The 20101-nt window shown below is 37.0% G+C and overlaps 1 protein-coding gene across 3 annotated transcripts in view; it reads left to right on the top strand.

The window, feature by feature from the left end:
• PKIB (cAMP-dependent protein kinase inhibitor beta) overlaps positions 1–7823 on the top strand; it is a 132102-nt gene extending 124279 nt beyond the window's left edge. For all 3 annotated transcript variants that reach the window (XM_012450057.3, XM_012450056.1, XM_012450058.2), the window contains one exon: positions 7055–7823. In XM_012450057.3, coding sequence (XP_012305480.1) covers positions 7055–7122 — 68 coding nt within the window. In that variant the 3' untranslated portion in view covers positions 7123–7823. The remainder of the gene's footprint in view (positions 1–7054) is intronic.
• The last annotated feature ends 12278 nt before the right edge of the window (positions 7824–20101 follow it).

The following is a 20101-nucleotide window of genomic DNA, read 5'->3' as shown; positions in this document are numbered from 1 at the left end:
GTTGGGAATTATTTATTTATTTATTTATTTATTTTATTTTGTTTTATTTTATTGAGACGGAGTTTCGCTCTTGTTACCCAGGCTGGAGTGCAATGGTGCGGTCTCGGCTCACCGCAACCTCCACCTCCTGAGTTCAGGCAACTCTCCTGCCTCAGTCTCCTGAGTAGCTGGGATTACAGGCATGCGCCACCATGCCCAGCTAATTTTTTGTATTTTTAGTAGAGTCGGGGTTTCACTAGGTTGACCAGGATGGTCTCGATCTCTTGACCTCGTGATCCACCCGCTTCGGCCTTCCAAAGTGCTGGGATTACAGGCGTGAGCCACTGTGCCTGGCTGTTTGGGAATTTATTCTTGGTGACAATGAAGCAAGTGAGAACCAGAGGCTGCTCACATCTAGCCCATTCCCGGGAGCCCAAGAAGGAGGCTCTTGATTTTTTGCTTCAGGAGGTTATTTGCTACCAGGTAGAGTTGCAAATGTTCCTTGTTCAATCATTATGAAATAGTTATAGAGGCCAGGGTGGCTCATGCCTGTAATCCCAGCACTTTGGGAGGCCAAGGTGGGCAGATTGCCTGAGGTCAGGAGTTCAAGACCAGCCTGACCAACATGGAGAAACCCCGTCTCCACTAAAAATACAAAATTAGCCAGGCATGGTAGCGCATGCCTGTAATCCCTGCTACTCGGGAGACTGAGGCAGGAGAATCGCTTGAACCCGGGAGGGACAGGTTGCAGTGACCCAAGATCACGCCATTGCACTCCAGCTTGGGCAATGAGAGTGAAACTCCATCTCGAAAAAAAAGAAAAATATCCTTGTAGGTCAGGAACTATGACCAGATCCTGCAGTTCCATGAGTATCTCAACTTTTTCCAAAGGCCACTTTTTCTCATATGTGACACCATAGGTGAGAGTAAAAAAGCATACACATCAACGTAAAATATTATAAGAAGAAAGAAAAGATGGAAAAGATGAAGGGAAGAAAAGAAATAAGAATGTGTGTAATATTTTTGGCCTTTTAAGTTTGAAAATGTCATGTGACCATAAGAACATGATGTCGCTGGTGAAGAGTCCATTCTAAACTAGTGAGGGAGAGAAGGCAATCACTTGTTAGTATAAAACCCTATTTAAACTTTATACATCTTCAGCACACACAAAACCTTAATGTTTACTGACATTACTTAATTAAGCTAAAGAGAGCAAATACACTGTGGGAGAGTCAGCAGTGTTCTCTATTTTGTTTTGGTCACTAGAGAGACTAGGATCTGAAAGAATATGTTCCTGTTTTTATATTTTTCTTCAAATCATTTTGAAATAAAGTCAAAGGGATCAGTTAAATTCAAAATGTTAAAAATGAATTCACATGTAACACCAGATGCTAAAGATTACACAAAAGGATGAAGGCATGATGTAAAGTGAAATAGGCCAGGCACAGAAAGGCAAATACCACCTGATCTCACTTGTGGAATCTAAAAGAGTCAATCTGCTAGAAACAGAGAGTAGAATGGTAGCTACCAGGAAAATTAGGAAGATGATGATCAAAAGATATAAAATTACAATTAGGAGAAATAAGTTCAAGGGATCTATTGTAGCAACATGGTGACTATAGTTAATGACAATGTATTGTATACTTGAAGATTGCCAAAAGAGTAGATTTTGAGTGTTCTCACCACACATACACATACATATACATATACACGAGTAAGTTTGTGAGGTAATGGATATGTTAATTAGATTGATTTAGCCACTCCTCAATGTATGCATATATCAAAACATCATGTTGCACCACAACATAAATATATATAATTTTATTTATCAATGAAAAGTTTAAGATTAGGAAAAAATACACAAAAGCAAATAGGCATACATAGGTAGATGACATATATAATATTTTATTAACAAAGTTATAAGTAAGTAGTTTGAAAACTTGTCTTTTTCTCATTAGCTAAGCATAGATATTATTATGAATTTTTAAATGAATGGTTTCCAATTGCTAATGAAAACTGAAAGCTGGGGTCTGTCTCAGATGTTATGGTTTCAATAATATTTTCACTTAAAAATACAAATTCTGAGGTGAGGAAGATCTGCAGATTTCCTTCAGGTCCATCCTCTTGTTTTTATTTTTAATTTTTTAATTAATATTATTAATATTATTTATAAAAATAATATTTATAAAAAATATTAATTTTTAAATAAATATTATGTGACAGGAAATCTAGGATTTCAGTTGTCTTGCATCCTGCATTAAATTAACCTGAGATTTTTCTCAGTTCATAATCTGTCTTAATCTATCCCTTATAAATTGATAACCACAATAAGAAGGACAATGATATTTGATGACATATGAACAAGAGGTGACAGAGGGTGGTATTGTGAGAAGAAGAAAGGTCAGTGGATTTGAGATATGTTTTATAGGCAGAATCAATAGGGCTTGCTAATGAATTGGATGTGGCAGAGATGAGGAAGAGAATTGGAGGATAACTCCCAGAGCAGCCAGGTGGGTGCTGATGCCATACACTGAGAAGGGTTAGCTTAGAGGATGGGCAATTTTGAGAGTTGAATGAGTAAAGATTTTTGTCTTCATAATGCCTATGAGACATCTAAATGGACATGTCAATGAAATAATTGGATATATAGGACTAGTGGACCAGAAAGAAAAAACATTCGAAGATACACATTTTTGAATATTTGAGTGTTTTGGTTTTTTTTTTTGAGATGGCGTTTCACTCACGTCACCCAGGCTGAAGTGCAATGGCACAATCTCGGCTAACTGCAACCTCTGCCTCCCAGGTTCAAGCAATTGACCTGTCTCTCAGCCTCCCAAGTAACTGGGATGACAGGTGCCCACCACCGCACCCAGCTTATATTTGTATTTTTAATAGAGACGAGGTTTCAACACGATGTCCAGGCTGGTCTGGAACTCCTAACTTAAGGTGATCCACCCACCTTGGCCTCCCAAAATGTTGGGATTATAGGCGTGAGCCACTGAGCCTGGCCTTAAGTGTATATTTTTAAAACATATATCCTATGATCGAGGAGAAAACAGTGCAAATGAAATTCTCCCCTGAAAAAGCAACATGAATAGATTACCTTTTCAGTACGAATGGAAACACAGAATGTGAGAAGGAAAGGGAGCCTTAGAAGGTCCCCACTCTTTTGATTCATAGATGTTACCATAACTAAACCCCAAGCAGGTTAAGTGATTTGCTCAAGCTCAGAAAAATTAAGTGATATTAAAATCTCTGGTTCCAAAGCCTTAGTCTTTCCCATTATACCAGCTTTTCTCAATAAATACTTCATGGGAATTCTTCTGGGTGCTAATGTGTCACATAGAAAAAGGGTGTTGTGGTCAAGTAAGTTTGGAATTGGTGGTTTAAACATAATTGGCTTTTTACACTTCTCAGAATGTTTCCTTTTTAGACAAGGACTTCTCAGAGCCTTTGTTACAGAGACTTTAAAGTAATAGTGTGTCTATACCCTTCTAAAAATAGAACATACAGCATTTCTTTCTCTCATTTATTTGACCATCTCTGAAGAAACATCTTGCAGAATTATTGTTCTGTGAGGCACTCTGAAAATGTGACAAGGAGAAAAGGCAGTTGATACAAAGAAGAGCAGAACACAAGGATGGAAATAGAAAATGTAAAAAAAATAGACGATTCTATCTGATTTATATTAAATGTATATTAATGGAAAGCCTGATTTAGTAAACAGCTAAAGTGGTATGTTACCTAAAAGACATATAATAAGGATCTGAATGTAATGTTTATATAAATGTTACCGTGTGTGTGTGTGTGTGTGTGTGTGTGTGTGTGTGTATGAGAAATGTTTTTGTGAGCTAGGCTTCTAGAGAACGAATCAAGCCAGATAATCTAGGACTCAACATTTTCTTACTTTCCCAAGAGTTCTTACTATGATCAAAAAAGTGAGATAAGTGTTCAAAAAAGCTTATTCACATTTGAAATGACAGGAACTGGTTTGAAAGGAAAGTTTGATGTTTCTCTCAGGAGAAATTATGTTGAAGGAATATGTTGAAAATATATTCAATTACATTGAAACACTTGACATGTGCAGAAAGTTGAAGAATATCAATAATGTTGATCAGAAAGTACCTAATATATGAAAAAGAGTTTTCCTTTCATTAACATCACAATACGAAGTGGACAGCAATCATAACCTCTTGAGCAGTTTATTGTTTCCTTGTATCTGCAATCATCTTTCAATGTATTTCTAAACACTTTCACATTACAAAGCAAAAAATGAGACTGTAAGAGGCATTTGAAATCATGTTTTATATTTTAGTTAATAATCCTGAGCAAGATACTAGATTGACAACAGATGGTATCTTGTTAGTTTTCATCTAATTATTATCTTGAATTCTTACTTCATTTCATAGAAGGATAACAAGTTAAGGGGACTTCATATCATCATCTGCTCATTAGACCAACTTAGAGATAGCAGATATAACAACTCTTCTCTGAGAGCTAGAAACCTTTGTGTGTAGTTTGCTTAGAATCAGTGTGGCAAGTGCAGCTCAATTACTGTAGAAATAATTTAGTGCTTTGTATTTCATACTGTTATAGAGGACCATTTTCTATCAAGCTTGTTTTTCTAAGGGAGTTCTTTGAATAAACACTTATTAAGCACCTGCCATGTTAATTAGAAGACAACCAGTTATGATCACTAAAGTACAAATTCTGCCTTGATCCCAATTCTCCCTCCAACTACTGCCCTCCATTTCTGTTTCGTAACAAAACTCCTTGACAGAGTTATCTGCTTCTGTGGCTCCAGATCCTCTGCATCCCATTCTTTTTGCCTAATAAGATTTTCACCTCACCATATCACTCCACTGCTATTTCAAGATCACAATGACATTGTCTCTGCTAAAATCAGTGGTTCATTCTTAGTCCTCATCTTGCTTGATCTCCTAGTCATAGATGATTGTCATTCTTTCCTGTAATATTTATCTTCCCTTGGCTTTCCAGACACTTCACTCATCTGATTTTCTTCATGCTTCCCTGGCTGCTCCTCCTTGAGCTTCTCTTTCCTCATCTCCCCTAACTCTTAGTAAATTGGAGATTATCAGAATTCAGTCTTTGGACATCATCTCTATCAACACTCCCTCACCTGTGAGGTAATCTGATCTCATTGGCATGATGATCGTGCTTTTGATGACTTACAAATTTGTATCTCCAACCTGGAGCTCCCCTGAACTGCACATTCATATACTAACTGCCTAGTTGGCATCTCTGCTTGGATATCTAATAGGAATCTCAGGTTTAATGGTTATAAAAGCAAACTCCAGATAGTCTCCTGATGAAGCTCCTTCTGCATTTTCCCCACCTCTGAGTGGCAAATCATAATTCCAGTTAACAAAGTTATAGCCAAAAACACTGGAATCATCCTTATCTCCCCTCTTTTTCTCATATTCTCCATGCCATCTATAAGCAAATACTGTCCACTCTACCTTCAAAATAGGTCCAAAATTTGCCATTTTTCACCTACAAGATCTAGTTTTTTTGGTACCTCTATGACTCCATTTTCCATTCCAATTTTCTCTACCATTGTCCTCCCACTTGCAAATTTTTCCTGTATATTACTGTCTTTGGTTTTGTTTTTCTCTGTGCTTGGAATGCTCTTCTTCCTGCTATCTATATAGAATTCTGCTTCACCTTTTCAGGCCTTTACTCAAATGTCCCCTTCTCAGTGAGGCATTCCCAGCTAACTCTGTCTAGAATTGCATCCTCCAGGCCCCAAGACTTCTTGAAAATTTCCATTTTCCACTCCTGCTTTAATTTCTTCATTAGCCCTTTCTACTTCTTATTGAGCACACATTTTATTTATTTTGTTTATTATCCATATTTCTCGTCAAATATTCTCTGAGAGCCTGGATTTATGTTTTGTTCATTGCCTTGTATATAGTACATGCTTAATAAATATTTGATGAATGAAGGTTGAAGACCTGAATAGATGCCATCAGATTTCAAAGATGCCATTTATGACGTGGTAGGAACCATTTTGGAAGAATAGTAGACCTAGTTTTACTTAAAAATGGAGACAGCGAAAGAGGGATACTTTTTAAAGGTTAAAAGAGAAGACAGTATGTGGAAGACTTACAGTTGAAAGAGGGTCTTCGTTAATTTAAAGATGGTAGTGACTTGAGGGAATGACGGAGCCAGGAGAAAGGGTAAGTCAGATAAAATGGAGAGCAGCAGATGATTATTAGAGTCAGCCTCCTATGAAGCAAAAATGGGTAGGATGAGGAATCATGAAGGCATTAGACTGGGTAGCAGGAGCAACAGCAGGAGCCAGCTCCAAAATTGTGCAACCAGGGTGGTTGCATAGGGCTTTTTGCTTAGAAGAGATTTGCACTTGGTTTACTGTTCTACTGTTGCTGTCTTGAAATTTTTCATAACTTTTTGAACAAGGATACTGCATTTTCATTTTGCACCGGGCACCAACAAATTACATACCCAGTGCCAACAAGTGCACCTTCCATTGTAATAACAGGAAGGGCAGAAAAAATAACCACAGATCACAGGGAGTTTTAGACATTTAATGGCAGGAAGTTGAGGGAGCTCCTGTCTGATAGCTTTGACTATTTATTTTTTCTATGAAGTGGAAAGTGAGAAAGAGCAAAGGGAGTAGAAAGTGTCAAGAAGCTGGAGAGAGTGCAATCCTGCATAGGGAGTTGGCTAAGGACATGGACCGCAGAGTCAGTTGGTCTAAGCTCAAGTCGTGACTGTCACTCACTAGCTCTCTGACTTTGGACAAGTCACTTATCTGCTTGTGTTTCAGTTTAGTAATCTGTAAATGGAGGCTCTGAGAATACCCTAGAAGACTGCCTGACGCTTAATAACTATGTAGAATAGGAGAAAGTTGATGAGGAGAAAGTAGATTCCCAAAGCTACTCATATCTCTCTTCTTTGTGTAGTTTCCATATCTGAATTGAGGGCAAAAGAGGGAGGGTAGACAAAGGGAAAACCAACGGTTTTATTCCAATATAATATAAAATAAATTTCAATATATTCTATATATAAATGGAAAATTAATTTTTTTCAGATGTAAAGGAGAAAGATGAAGAAACAACACAAGACCAATTGGAAAAGCCTCAAAATGAAGGAAAATAAAAACTCATAATCTATCAAGAGTGCTGAATTTCCGCATGTTGAAAGACTTAGTCGTTCTGTTTTCCTGAGTTATTTAATCTGGTGGTAACTATGATAACATTGCATCCCTAAGCAGCATGTGTATATTAGATAATTGTGTTGTGAAACTACTCACTTAGATTGCAATGATGATGTCCAATGTAGGGTATCAAAAGACAGGTTACTTCCAAATCACACCAAAGGAAAAGGTCAAGAATAATACATGATCATGCAAATACATACCTTTGTCTCTAAATCCAACAAAATTCACTGTTCTCTTTTGCATTTATTTAGCCTGATGTGTTTTTAATTCAGTTTTTATGGTGATGGGCAAATCATTTCCTGGTAAATGTAAATCGAACACCATTGATTTAAAACTTCATGGAATTTGTAGACAATTATGTGCTTGTTTTTTGGTGAGAAGGAACAATAGTCAAAATTCACATGGATAGAGTGTGTTTGGTTTTAGCCAAAAATACCCCAGATTTTTCCCCATACCTCAAAAGAGATTTGGAGAAATTATAAAAGTTTGATAATAGAAACATCTTTAGAATGCTTTTGTCTGACATAGTTTGCTTCTAGTATGTGCCTACTGTGATTTTTTTCATGCGGGAAATGCAAAATTTGTAACAAAATGATTATATGGAACATGCCTATTAAATTAATTTTATTATCTTCCTTAACTTTGGTGTGTTTATGTGTGTGTGTGTTTTACTTTAATATGAATTATACAAAATATTAGTTCTTTTACACTCTTTTTTCTTATTCTTAGGGCTTTTACGTATGTCTGACTTGTTTCTAAAATAACTTCCTCAGGAATGCAGACCTTAATTTTTATATATTTTTTAAGTAGGTCACATAACAGTAGGCACTGCTAAGTTTTCAAATATAATTTTTTTCTTTATTAAATAATCAAAAGTAGTATTTTAAGGGTAGCACTAATTTAATATTCAATAAAATTTATCACAGCCATTAAAATTATATTTCTAAAACTTATTTAATGACGTGGTTATGTGATCAGAATAAGAAGGGTTAGAGAAGGAACAGTGGTTTCCATCACAGTTGGGGAAGCGATTTCGCCCCCTAGAGCCCATTTGGTAATGTCTGGAGACATTTTTGGCTGCCACAACTGGAGGTGGAAAGCAAGGAAGAAAAGGTGCTACTGTAATGTAGTGGGCAGAGGCCAGGGATACCGCTAAACTGCTAAGCATCTTACTGCCCTACAGGGCAGCCCTGACAGCAAGGATTATCCGGCCGTGTATGTCAACAATGCTGAGGCTGAGAAACTCTGGAGTAGAGTTAAACTGTTAAGCATGTGGGTTTTAAATTCAGATTACCTGGGTTTGAATTCTAGCTCTGCTACTCAGCAGTTGTGTGATCCTGGGCAACTAACATCATGTCTCTAAGTCTCAGTTTTTTCCTCTGTGGAATGGTTTTAATAATAGTGCATACTTTATAGGGTGGGTGGAGGCAGCAAATGAGATAGTATATGCAGATTGAATAGTGCCTGGTAAAGAATATTCAATAAATATTAGCTATCATCATCATCGTTGTCATATTTATTCAAGATGCTCTTGCCAATACTCTGGTAATGGAGGTGGTAGGAAGCTCAACTTGTTTATTTGTCTGTCTTCTGTCCTTCTCTGTGATTGTGCAAACATCTGCAATGCTTGGTGCTGGGAGAAGACAGGACGGTAGAAATAGGCAGTTCATGGTAATTACCACAAGAATGCCAATTCAATCATGCTAATGGGTGACTGCTAGGCGATGAGTATTACTATTTAACAATGAGTCTACTCACTAGTGTTTTGTGACAGTTAGTGAAAAAAAAAAGAATCTTGAGTCGGTATTTAAATGAGTAATTTGTTCCATGAAAACGTAGAAGAAAAAATTAACATAGTTGTTGGGTCATAGTTTTTGACAGTATTTTTCTCATTTAGAAACCAAAAGTAAAGCCATGTCCCTCCTCATTATCTCTGACAGTGACATACATTCTGAATGATACATATTCTAAATCACTTATTCACTATACTGCACACACAAATGTTCCATTATTTTGTATTACCCATTATTATGTATTTTGTATTACCTGATACAGGCTTGTTAACTGAGAATATCTGCCAACTAAAAGAGTTTATTTTTACTAAGATGGAGTCCAGACAAAGGAAAATGAGAGGTCAGTAGTAGTTTAAAGACGACACTGAATTTGTCTACTAAGTTTTTTAAAAATCAAGCTATTTTGAGGAACCCATGGTATTTTGTCACAGCAAGTAGACACTTTTACCACAGCTGTTTAGTTGGGACTCATTAAAGAAAGTCTCCTTGCCCATTTTGCCATTGACTTGTACATGGCACTTGCTTTAGTCAATAGCTGTAAAGTCTTAACACTATCCGATAATCAGGCTAAAAGGTGACAATGAAGCTATAAAGCAGCTGTCTGAAAACTCTGTACGAAGGAGAAAGAACAAAAAGAATCCATTTTGTGTCATGTACCCAGAGATATTTTGTGATCTGGGTAGAAAAGATTTGAACCTTCTTAAAATGTTAGCGAGTAGAAAAGGAGGTGTCCTTCTTAGAAAATAAACTTAGTTTTGCTCAGGTTTGCTCAGGTGGCCTGACAACTTGGGCAGATGTTTGGCAAGGGACGGGGATAGAGAGGAGCAAGAGGAAAATGAAAATTCTGGTGTTCTATGCTACTGTATAATGACTATAGTTAATAATATATAATTTAAAATAGCTAGAAGAGGCTGGGTACAGTGATTCACACCTGTAATCCCAGCACTTTGGGAGGCCAAGGTGAGTGGATCACTTGAAGTCAAGAGTTCAAGACCAGCCTGGCCAACATGGTGAAACCCCTTCTCTACGAAACCCCATCTCTACTAAAACTATAAAAATTAGCTAGATATATATATAAAAAAATCAGCCTGCTGTGGTGGAGGGTGCCTGTTGTCCCAGCTACTCGGGAGGCTGATGCAGGAGAATCATTTGAATCCAGAAGGCAGAGGTTGGAATGGGATGAGATCATGCAACTGTACTCCAGCTTGGGCAACATAGCAAGACTCTGTCTCAAAAATCAAAACCAAAAAACAAAATAATAAAATAGCTAGAAGGAGGACATTGAGCATTCTCAACACAAAGAAAATGACAAATGTTTGATATGAGTATGCAAATGACCATGGTTTGATCACTCTAAATTGTATGTATCGAAATATCACTATGTACCCGTGGAGCCTGACTCAAGTTCAAAGTACAGCTCTGCCATTTGTTCTCATGAGTTTGGTTATTTCATTCTTTGTGCTTCAATTTCTTCACTGTGCAAAATGATAAATTCTTATGAGGATTAAGTGAGTGAATACTGGGAATTGATAAAGACAGTGCCTAGCATACTAATAAAAGCTAGTATTACTATCATTTGCCAGAACATAAAGGGTAATAAAGACTTTAAGCTGAATATTCTAGACCTGTTGATTTTGGCAATGTTACTTGCCAAAATAGATTTCCTTCTATTCCTCTGCTCTCTTTTCTTTCCCTTAGCAACACCTCCATGGCTAAAAACAGGATTGATTAATCAGAGTGGGTCCCTTTTTTTTTTCAGAGTTATTGATGGCACTCTCAGAACATTAAAAATCTGCAGCTAGTTAAAAATGGAAGCATTGGCTCAAACAAAGGGCTGGGGCAATTTTGTTGTTACTTGTTAAAATCCTAGAATGGATTTCTTAGTGGGCACACATCAATAGAAATAATTATTATCATAGCTAAACTTCGAGTGACTGGTGATTACTTAGCAGCTAGTAGATCCTTTTGAATCTTCATAAAAAATAATCATATAAAATAGTTGTTAATGTTTCTCGTTTTACAGATGAAGAAAATGGATTCAGAGAGTACCTTTGAGAGTTCACACAAGAAAATGCAAAATGACTTAGGACAGGGCTCTCAGAGCTCGAATGTGCATAGCCTCTCTTGCACCAAAAGTCCCCTCTTCCCCAAACCAGCTCATCCATGAATGTATTAAATTTGTCTGAATTTACTCAATATTCTTAGGGAAATTTAAAAGTTGTGTAGGAAGAATAACCTATGAGCCAACATGAGCACTGATATCTCAATACAGCAACTTCATTTATTTATTTGGCTTTATTCTTTCACCACCTCATATTTTGCCTCATTCCAGAAATGATTTTATATGGCAAGCTGTTGGTACTGTTGTCATTTAATTTGCCATTACCTGATAGGGCCTTGAAGGAATGCAAAGTTGGGGAGAAGCCTTGGGTTCTTTGGGGTGAGAAGTAGTAACTGGAAGAGAGGCAGAGGAGAAAGACGGAACCGAAAAGAAGAGCAGCACCGTCCCCACCCTTGACTAGGTTCATACTCAACTTGGGGCTGACCCCGGTTGTGAAGAGGGCACACGGACATTCTGAGACACAAAATGTATCTGGCATGAACTAACTACGAACATTTTAAGAGTAGGGCCACATAGGTAAGTGAAATCATCCCATTTGTTCCTCAGCAATAAATTTCAGAGGCTGAATTATTTTTGGCAATACCGATGACAGAGAAGGTCCGAAGTGCCAGATGGGTTGCTACAGAGACCTCAGGGAACCATAAGAAAGCCAGAAATTAACATATATATATACATATATATATATATATTTTTTTTTTTTGCCCCACCTTAGAGTCTGTGGAATTGACTCTGCAATTCAGCTCTCAGTTCTCATAGTGCTTTAGACATACCAGGTATTTGAATAGTCCTGCTTTATAATAAATTTGTCATCTAAATTGAATTTCCATTAGTGGAAGGGATTTACTTTTTACATATTTCCTTTCTTTGATATAAAATTGTAGAGAACAATAGAAGAAAAAGCATGGGGCTATCGTCAATAAATGTGAATTTGGTTCCAGGATTTTGACCTAAATTTGACCTATATTGACTATGTGCCTTCGGGTAAATTATTTTCACCCTAGGCAGGCCTTCTTATCTGAGAGAATTACTCAAAATTGACACTAGGTGGTGCTCTGCTCCCACTTGCGCTACAAAAAATTGAATCAAGGCCTGCCTGAGGTTTTCAGTTTGTTTTACCAATTCAGCTACACGTGTTCGTCAAGATTATTGCAAAAACAACAAAACAGCAACCAAAACTACAGTATTTCAAATATAATTTTTTTCAATCGACCTGGAAAAGAAAATTATAATAGTGTGCTAATCTGTGGCTACTGATTTTTTAGGATACCTGATGTTCTTAGGTACCAAAGAAGGTGTTCTAACACATCTTAACGATATACTTCTCCCAAAGGAAAAGAAATCATTATATTAAAAAGATACCTGCACCGGTATGTTTGTCATAGCACTGTTCATATTAGCAAAAATGCAAAATCAACCTATGTCCATCAATAGATGACTGGAAAAAGCAAATGTGGTACAATACAATGGAATACTGCTTAGCCATAAAAAGAATACAGTCATTTCTTTTGCAGCAACATGCCTGGAACTGGAGGCCATCAGAAAGTTTCTGAGTTATTTTACTGAAGTACAGCATGTTCTCACTGGTAAGTGGGAACCAAATAATACATACATATAGACATAGAAAGTGGAATAGTAGACACTGGAGACTTGGAAGGGGGTGGGAATGAGATGAGAAATTACCTGTTAGGTACAATGTACACTATTCAGGTGATGGCTCCGCTGAAAACCCAAACTTCACCTCTAGGCAATATATCCATGTAACAAGACAATACATGTACCTCCCCTAAATCTATAAAAATTTTAAAAAAAATACACTTCTTAAGAATTATAGGGGGAAAGGGGAGGAATAGTATTTGGACAAATACCTAATGCACTCAGGGCTTAAAACCTAGATGACAGGTTGGTGGGTGCAGCCAACCACCATGGCACATGTATACACACCTATGTAACAAACCTGCACATTCTGCACATGTATCCCAGAACTTAAAGTATAATTTTAAAAAGCTAAAAATAGGCCGGGCGCCGTGGCTCACGCCTGTAATCCCAGCACTTCGGGAGGCCGAGGCGGGTGGATCACGAGGTCAAGAGATCGAGACCATCCTGGTCAACATGGTGAAACCCCGTCTCTACTAAAAATACAAAAAATTAGCTGGGCATGGTGGCGTATGCCTGTAATCCCAGCTACTCAGGAGGCTGAGGCAGGAGAATTGCCTGAACCCAGGAGGCGGAGGTTGTGGTGAGCCGAGATCACGCCATTGCACTCCAGCCTGGGTAACAAGAGCGAAACTCCGTCTCAAAAAAAAAAAAAAAAAAGCTAAAAATAAGTGAACATAAAGTCTATCGCTTTTTCTGACACGTAACAAAGAGTTCCTTTTTCTGTGTAACAGGGTCATCTGGATCTTTTTAAAAAAAATTTAAAGTAACAATACACAAACGTTTTTATTCATTAAAATCAAATTATAAACAATCCTGAGTTCTCTACAAGCTTAGATTCAAAATAGAACTTTGATGTCTTTCAAGTTTAAAGCATTGTTTTCCATTGTGGCTTTTAAACTTGGAAAAGCCCCTGGCAGTTTGAGTTCAAATAAATGCTATGTGAATGTGTGGCTTTATTCTTGATTTAATTCAAAATATCTTCTGTTGCTTAATAGTTCTCCTGCCAATTAGAAGAAAGATGGGTTTCTCCTGAGTGGAGGAATTGGGGTTAACAAGATGATTATTCCTGGTCTTCCAAGAGCAGGAAGGAAAATAGGGAGAACGTTTTCCACAAATCTCACTGTGTGTTGTGTGGGAAAGTTGAGTGCACAAAGGGGACGCTGGCCAAGTAGTCTTGGCGAGGTTCTATTGGTGTGAGAGATTCTGAGCACAGCTTCTGGTATTTCTGGAATGCTTTCTCTCTACAAGAAGATGTACATTCAGTGACAGGCCACCTGCGGGTGGTTAGCAAGGAGAAGGGACAGTAACAACTAACCCTTAGTATGTTTTAAAACTGTTCTCAGTGCTTTACAAGATTATTGAATTCTCACAATAGGCCAACATATGAAAAAATAGGCCCTCTCAATTCTATCCAAGGTCACATTAGTAAATGGTAAAGCCAAACTTCAAACCAAAGCAAGTTAGTCCCAGAATCCATGCTTATAATTACTAATCTACATCATCTCCCCAAATAAGAGTAAACACACGCAATACTGTTCTAAGTGCTTTATCCATATTAACTCTTAATTTTCACAACAACCTCAGGACACAGGATTTATTCTTGTTGTCCTTTTACAGCTGAGGAAACTGAAGCACAGATTAGTTAAAAGGTTAAGATGATAATTAACATTGAGGGTGTGCTTAAAGACAAGACTGCCTCTTCTTAAAGTCTGAAGGGCACTCAGCAGGTGCAAAATTCAGCTCTGATCCCCCCACCACCTTCTCCTTTCCCTTGGGTTCCTCTTACATGGGTAGATCCTTGCTGCACAGCCTCTGAGGCTATGGTCTAAGCATAGGGTTAACCTTTGGTTCCTGGTGCTTATTGTCATAGTTGAGATTTTTTTAAAAAAAGACACTACATATAGAGGAAGAACAGGACACACTTCCTCTGCACTGAGCTCTACACCTTGAGAGGTACTGCTTTAGCAACAAGGTTCTGAGGTAACTTCACAGACACCTCCTGCTTCCCAGCACCAGCTTGCCCTCCATGGGTGGCGCCATCTTCCTAAGTCTTCCCTTTTAACACCACAGCCACGAGGGCCTTGGGTCTCCTCCCCAGGTGCTTGTCCTCTATTGGTAATTAACAAAATGAATGGTCTCACTCTTCTGATGAGAACATCTGCTTCCCTACAGCAATGAAAGTTTAGGCAGTTGGCCAGGAGAGGGATGCGTAGACCCAGGGATACCTTATGAGTTACTTTACCTATTAACAGAAAATGAGGTCTAGTAGCTGGATGATTGTGTTACCAAGAGTGACAGAAAATCCAAAAGAAAAAGAAAGAGTGGTTCTCTTCCATTCACAGGTTCTTTTCAATACGAATGTTTTTATTTCTTGGAACTTCAGTTTTCTTATGTGTAAAATGAAATTATTGAAAAGTCCCCTAAATTCTAGCTAATTCTCATAGTCTCTGAATTTTGGACTCATTTTACGAGATATTTGGAGACAATAAAAATCAGCAATAATATATGTATTTTAACTTGCAACCAAATTAATATTTCCTTTTTTAATTTGTTTTCTATTTTTTCTTGTTTACTTAGTTTTCAAGCTGAAAGAAAGACCATATTATGCATACAGTATTTACAACTGCACATTCAACAACTGAGTTATTTCATTTCTTAGTATTAATTGAAGAAATGATAAGAATCCCTACAGAAAGTAATGCTATGTTCATTTACTCAATTACTTTGATAGGTTTCTATTGAGTGCCTTCCTGAAGCCGTCCTCACTCCCCTCACTGTTTCTCCAAGGTATGGAAATAGGCAGCTCCGCACTGCCACGTGTCTGACCAGGTAACATGCGTCCTAAACCATGTTATCCTGAGCAGCGGGCCATCCCATCTGAATGGCTGGGAACCATGGGGTATTCTCCCTTTCTTAAGATTTTTGCCCCTTGAAATAATCTTTCTTTTTCTCCTCACACCGAGTCTCTATTCTTAGATGCTTCTGGAGCTTCCATATTTGAGTTCTTCTAGCAATGATGGCCAGAGAGAAAGGAGAGGAAAGGAAGCCACCAGTGGCTGTCTTTCTGCTGCCTGAGTAGAGGTATGTACAATGATGATGGGGGACACGGTGCGTGGAAATACATGATGAGAGTGAGCCATGCCAAGTGGGGGCCTGAGTGAGGGCCACTTCCGGGTGTGGTCACAGAGGGAAGATGGACTTGGGTTTTAAGGAAAAGGGAGAGTACTTCACATGAGGAGATGCTGGGAGAAGACAGAAGTGCACACGAGTATTTCAGGAGAAGCAGTCTGGGGTGGTTGGAACTGAGGCATAGAGAGAAGTGGTGAGAGATAAGAAAAACAGGATTGAAAAATAGGCTCAGAGCAGATTCTAGAGACCCAGGAAAGGCAGACTAAGGCCATTCCTGCGGGCAACAGGGAAGAGGGAAGCTTAAAGACTTTTTTTTTTTTTTTTGAGTAGTAAACAAATAGGATGAGTGCTACCAAACCTTAGTATTTTTCTTAAGTTATATAAAAGAAATTATTTTCTATTTTATTCTTAGCCAATAAACGGGACTGAGTGGCAACGAACAAAAAGTAGCCTACTCTGTCAAAAAGATCTCCACATCAGAGAACAAGACCTGGAAACTATAGGAAGCCTTCATCCACACAGACGACTGCTCAGCATTCAAATACTCCCCTCCCAGAACACTTGATGTGTTTCTTGCATATCTGACTTACCCTGCTGGCCATCTACTGACAAAAGCAATCTCTCCCCAAATGAAAATTTCTCTGGCCCTTTCTCTTTGTTTGTTTTTGGTGTTGTTTAAGAAACAGCATTTCAGATTCCCTCAGCCTTCCGAGAAAGCAGGCAGATGTGTGAATTAGATTCTGAAGCACTGAGACTTCTGCATCTTAATAAGCTGGGACACAACCATGCCCTGGAAGCAGCAGTGAACAGAATTTCCACATTCACCAAGGGTCTACTGTTGATTTTCTGCAAAGGAACAAAACCGTAACCAGATGGTAGTTGACAGGGCAACTTTAAAGAAAAGGATTTGTTTTGATCTCATTCCTAAGGGAAAGAGAGTTAGATAATTCATAGAACAGGAGAGAAAGGGAAGAGGAGGAGAAATACTAAAGAAAATGTATAAAGAGAAATGTGAGGAGAAATGGACACTGAAAAAAAGGGGGAAAATTAGCCAGTTCTAGAAAACCAGAAAATGAGATGAAATGAAATATAGCTGCACATTTTTCACTAAATGGTTGCCTAGGAAACAACTAGGAGTGGTTCTCCCTGTACTAAATAATTGTTGAGAAACACACTGTATTTAGAGTCTCTTGGTTTTACTGGTATCAACCGGGAAACTTAGGTTTCAGGCATAGTTATGAGCACCATATTTTCTATATCATACTTCTAACAACAGAAGTGGTCCATTTCAAAAACGTTGGAGGGTAATAGCAGAGGAATTGTAAGATTGAAACCTACAAACACAGGCAGGGTGAGACTTGAAAATCAGATTGGTCTAGGATGACACATTGGTGTGTGTAACACTAAGTAACAAACCGTGGAAAAGTCAATTAGGAAAGCAGCTGAAGGCCCATTTGGCAATGTGAGATCATCTTTATAGTTTGCCTGGTATTCTGCTGAAAACCAGTTTTCCATATAAAAAGCTTGGTGCACTTAAAGTCATATAGTGTGGAGGCAAAGTTTCACGTTACAAACCAGTTCCTTATCTTCCATCAGCGTACCCCCCCATGCATTCTATTATCACTGTTTTCCTTTTAATCAAATAATTATAAAGAACAAAGAGCATTAAAAAATGCTTTACTGCTCCCATTTGAATTTGTCTTTCCTACATTTTACTGAATTTTGCAGAAAATGTTTATATACATTGTTTTAATAAACCCATCTCTCTAAAGTTATGTCTCCTGTATTTCTTGGGCTGAATTCTCAGCACATGAGTGCGTGCGGGCAGGTAGGCATGGGTGCGTGTGTTTGTGTACACGTGCGCACACATGTGCACTGAGAGAATTGTGAGAGGGGTAGGGGAAACAGGTCTGGGAGGGACTGTTTTTCATAATGACTCATGCTATCGTTTTCCTAAACAAAAGCAGGAGTTAAAAGCTTGAGAACATTTGCTGTTGTTTGGAAATAGACTGGTTATTTCATCTTCTTTTTTCTTCACATTAACATAGAGAAGTTTTCTATAAATTTGTAAGGTCATACGTACCCTATATTCTGAGACAGAAAGAATCTTAGATTGTAAATATTTCAATTTTAGACAAATTGGAAAGGCATAGCAAAATAAATAAGAAATTACCTCAGGCTCTTGACAAATGTTTGAATTTTATCCCTGGTATTCATTTTGCCAAACATTTACTCATCCTTCTATTGACATCGCCTTGTCACTTTCATTTATTATAGAAAAAAAATAAAATCTTGGTTCATAACAGGACCAGCAGCAAAGCAACCATGGCATTCAACCCTTGGCCACCTGTTTGGATTTAGGTCAAGATTGTTTTGGTGGGTTGCTATTCTGGTTGTATTTATGTATTATCCTGGTTAAAAAAAAATACTGGGGAAAAAAAAAGGTCAGGCATTATAAGTACCATATCTCTGCATATTTCATAACATTTAGACATAGTTCATATATGTATATATTCTTTCTTCTAGAGCTTATGTTTTCCTGAAGAAGACAGCTACATATCTTAATTCTAAGTAAATCTCACAAAAGAGCAAAAAATTTAATTCAAGAATACTGATTATTATAAAACAAATAATTGCAGAAGGGCCAATAAAAATTTGATATTACAATGTTAGTATAGTATATATCTTACCTACTACCTCTCAAGCTATACTGAGAGATTAGCAATTAGCTGAGTGTATGTCCCTAACTCTCCTCAAACATATGAAAAAACTGGCCCAGAGATTTTAAAAAAATTCTATTCTCAAAAAAACTCTGTAGGTTTTGCTATTTAGAAATTCCTTATATAAAAATGAAGAAAAGATAAAACTTGGGGAAAATAGTTACAATTACATAGATAATATGAATGAGTATAAATAAAACAATAAGAAAAGTATTAGCATTCAAATTTAAAAATAAAAGACAATTCCAGAAAGAAGTTCATGAAGGAGTAAAAGCATATGTTTAAAAAATAATAAAAATGTGAACAAATACAAGTTGTTTTTGTTTTGTTTTTTAAACTATTGCATTAACCAAAATGAAGTAGTATGGTACAGTGGTTAAGAAGATGAATTCTGGAGACAGACAAATCTGACTGGCATTGCTGTTCAACTTTTATAGGTTGTGGGGCTTTGGGCAAGTCTGCATTTTCCTACTAGAAATTGGAAACAACAATAGCACCTATCTGATAGTGTGATTAATGAAGACTTAAGTGAGATGACTGTAATGTGCTTAGCACAGCGCCTCCTATATATTAAGAGATGAATTTTAATGAATTCTTGCCATTCATGCAGGTGGAAATATAAAATGGTACAGATATATTAATAAGCGTCTGGATAATGTGTTGATAAAATATTAAGTCGTCTTTAACATGCTTCAAATCATTTTTAATAACAGAAAAATGGACCTAGCAACCACAGTTTGGGAATCACAATGAATTAAATATTCTTATATTTTCCAGTAGCCAAGGCTGTCAACTTTTAAGCTGTTTTGAATCAATACCTTATTCTATAAGAATATGTGTATGTATAAACAAAACAGCAACACCAAAAAAAAACACTAAACAATTAAAACTCATCAACCTCTGGCAAAGGAGGTGTTTTATCACTGTTGTAGAGTAAATTCTGTATCTAATTTTAAAAGTTTGAACATGAGATTCTATATATGGAAGTGAAGAAATTTATTTCACATATGTTCTCTAGAGGTATATTAATTTTAAAACAACTTTTGGTAATGTCCACAGGTCTCCAAAATTTCAAGTTTCATATTTTTAAAAACTCAGTATCTGCAAGTTTATACTTAAATTCAGTAAACTTCTTGATTTGTAAATATACTGACATTTTCTACTAGTCAGATAACTGAATGATTCACCCATATTGTTCACTTCTTATGTAAGTATTACGATATTATAGAATTATGAACTTATCACCAGTTTAGATTATAAGGTTCTTGAAAGATTCTTCTACCTTGTTTAATATATTTACAATACATCTATAGCTGATGATAGACTGCTTAATCTCTAAGAAATACAGATATTAGGCATAAAACATATTTTAAACTATGAAAACATCTTTTCCATTTGATGAATTATGCACAGCAAAACAAACTTGCCATATAACAATAAATAAATACTCATATAAGTACTATTTATATTGAGATCATTTATCATTTCTCGCTCCATA

The sequence above is a fragment of the Aotus nancymaae genome, unplaced genomic scaffold (genome assembly GCF_030222135.1).
Source record: "Aotus nancymaae isolate 86718 unplaced genomic scaffold, 86718_ANA_hifiasm-v0.15.2.pri h1tg000040l, whole genome shotgun sequence".
Classification (NCBI taxonomy): domain Eukaryota; kingdom Metazoa; phylum Chordata; class Mammalia; order Primates; family Aotidae; genus Aotus; species Aotus nancymaae.
Note: the sequence above shows the minus strand (reverse complement) of the source record. Positions and strands in the feature narration are given on the sequence as shown.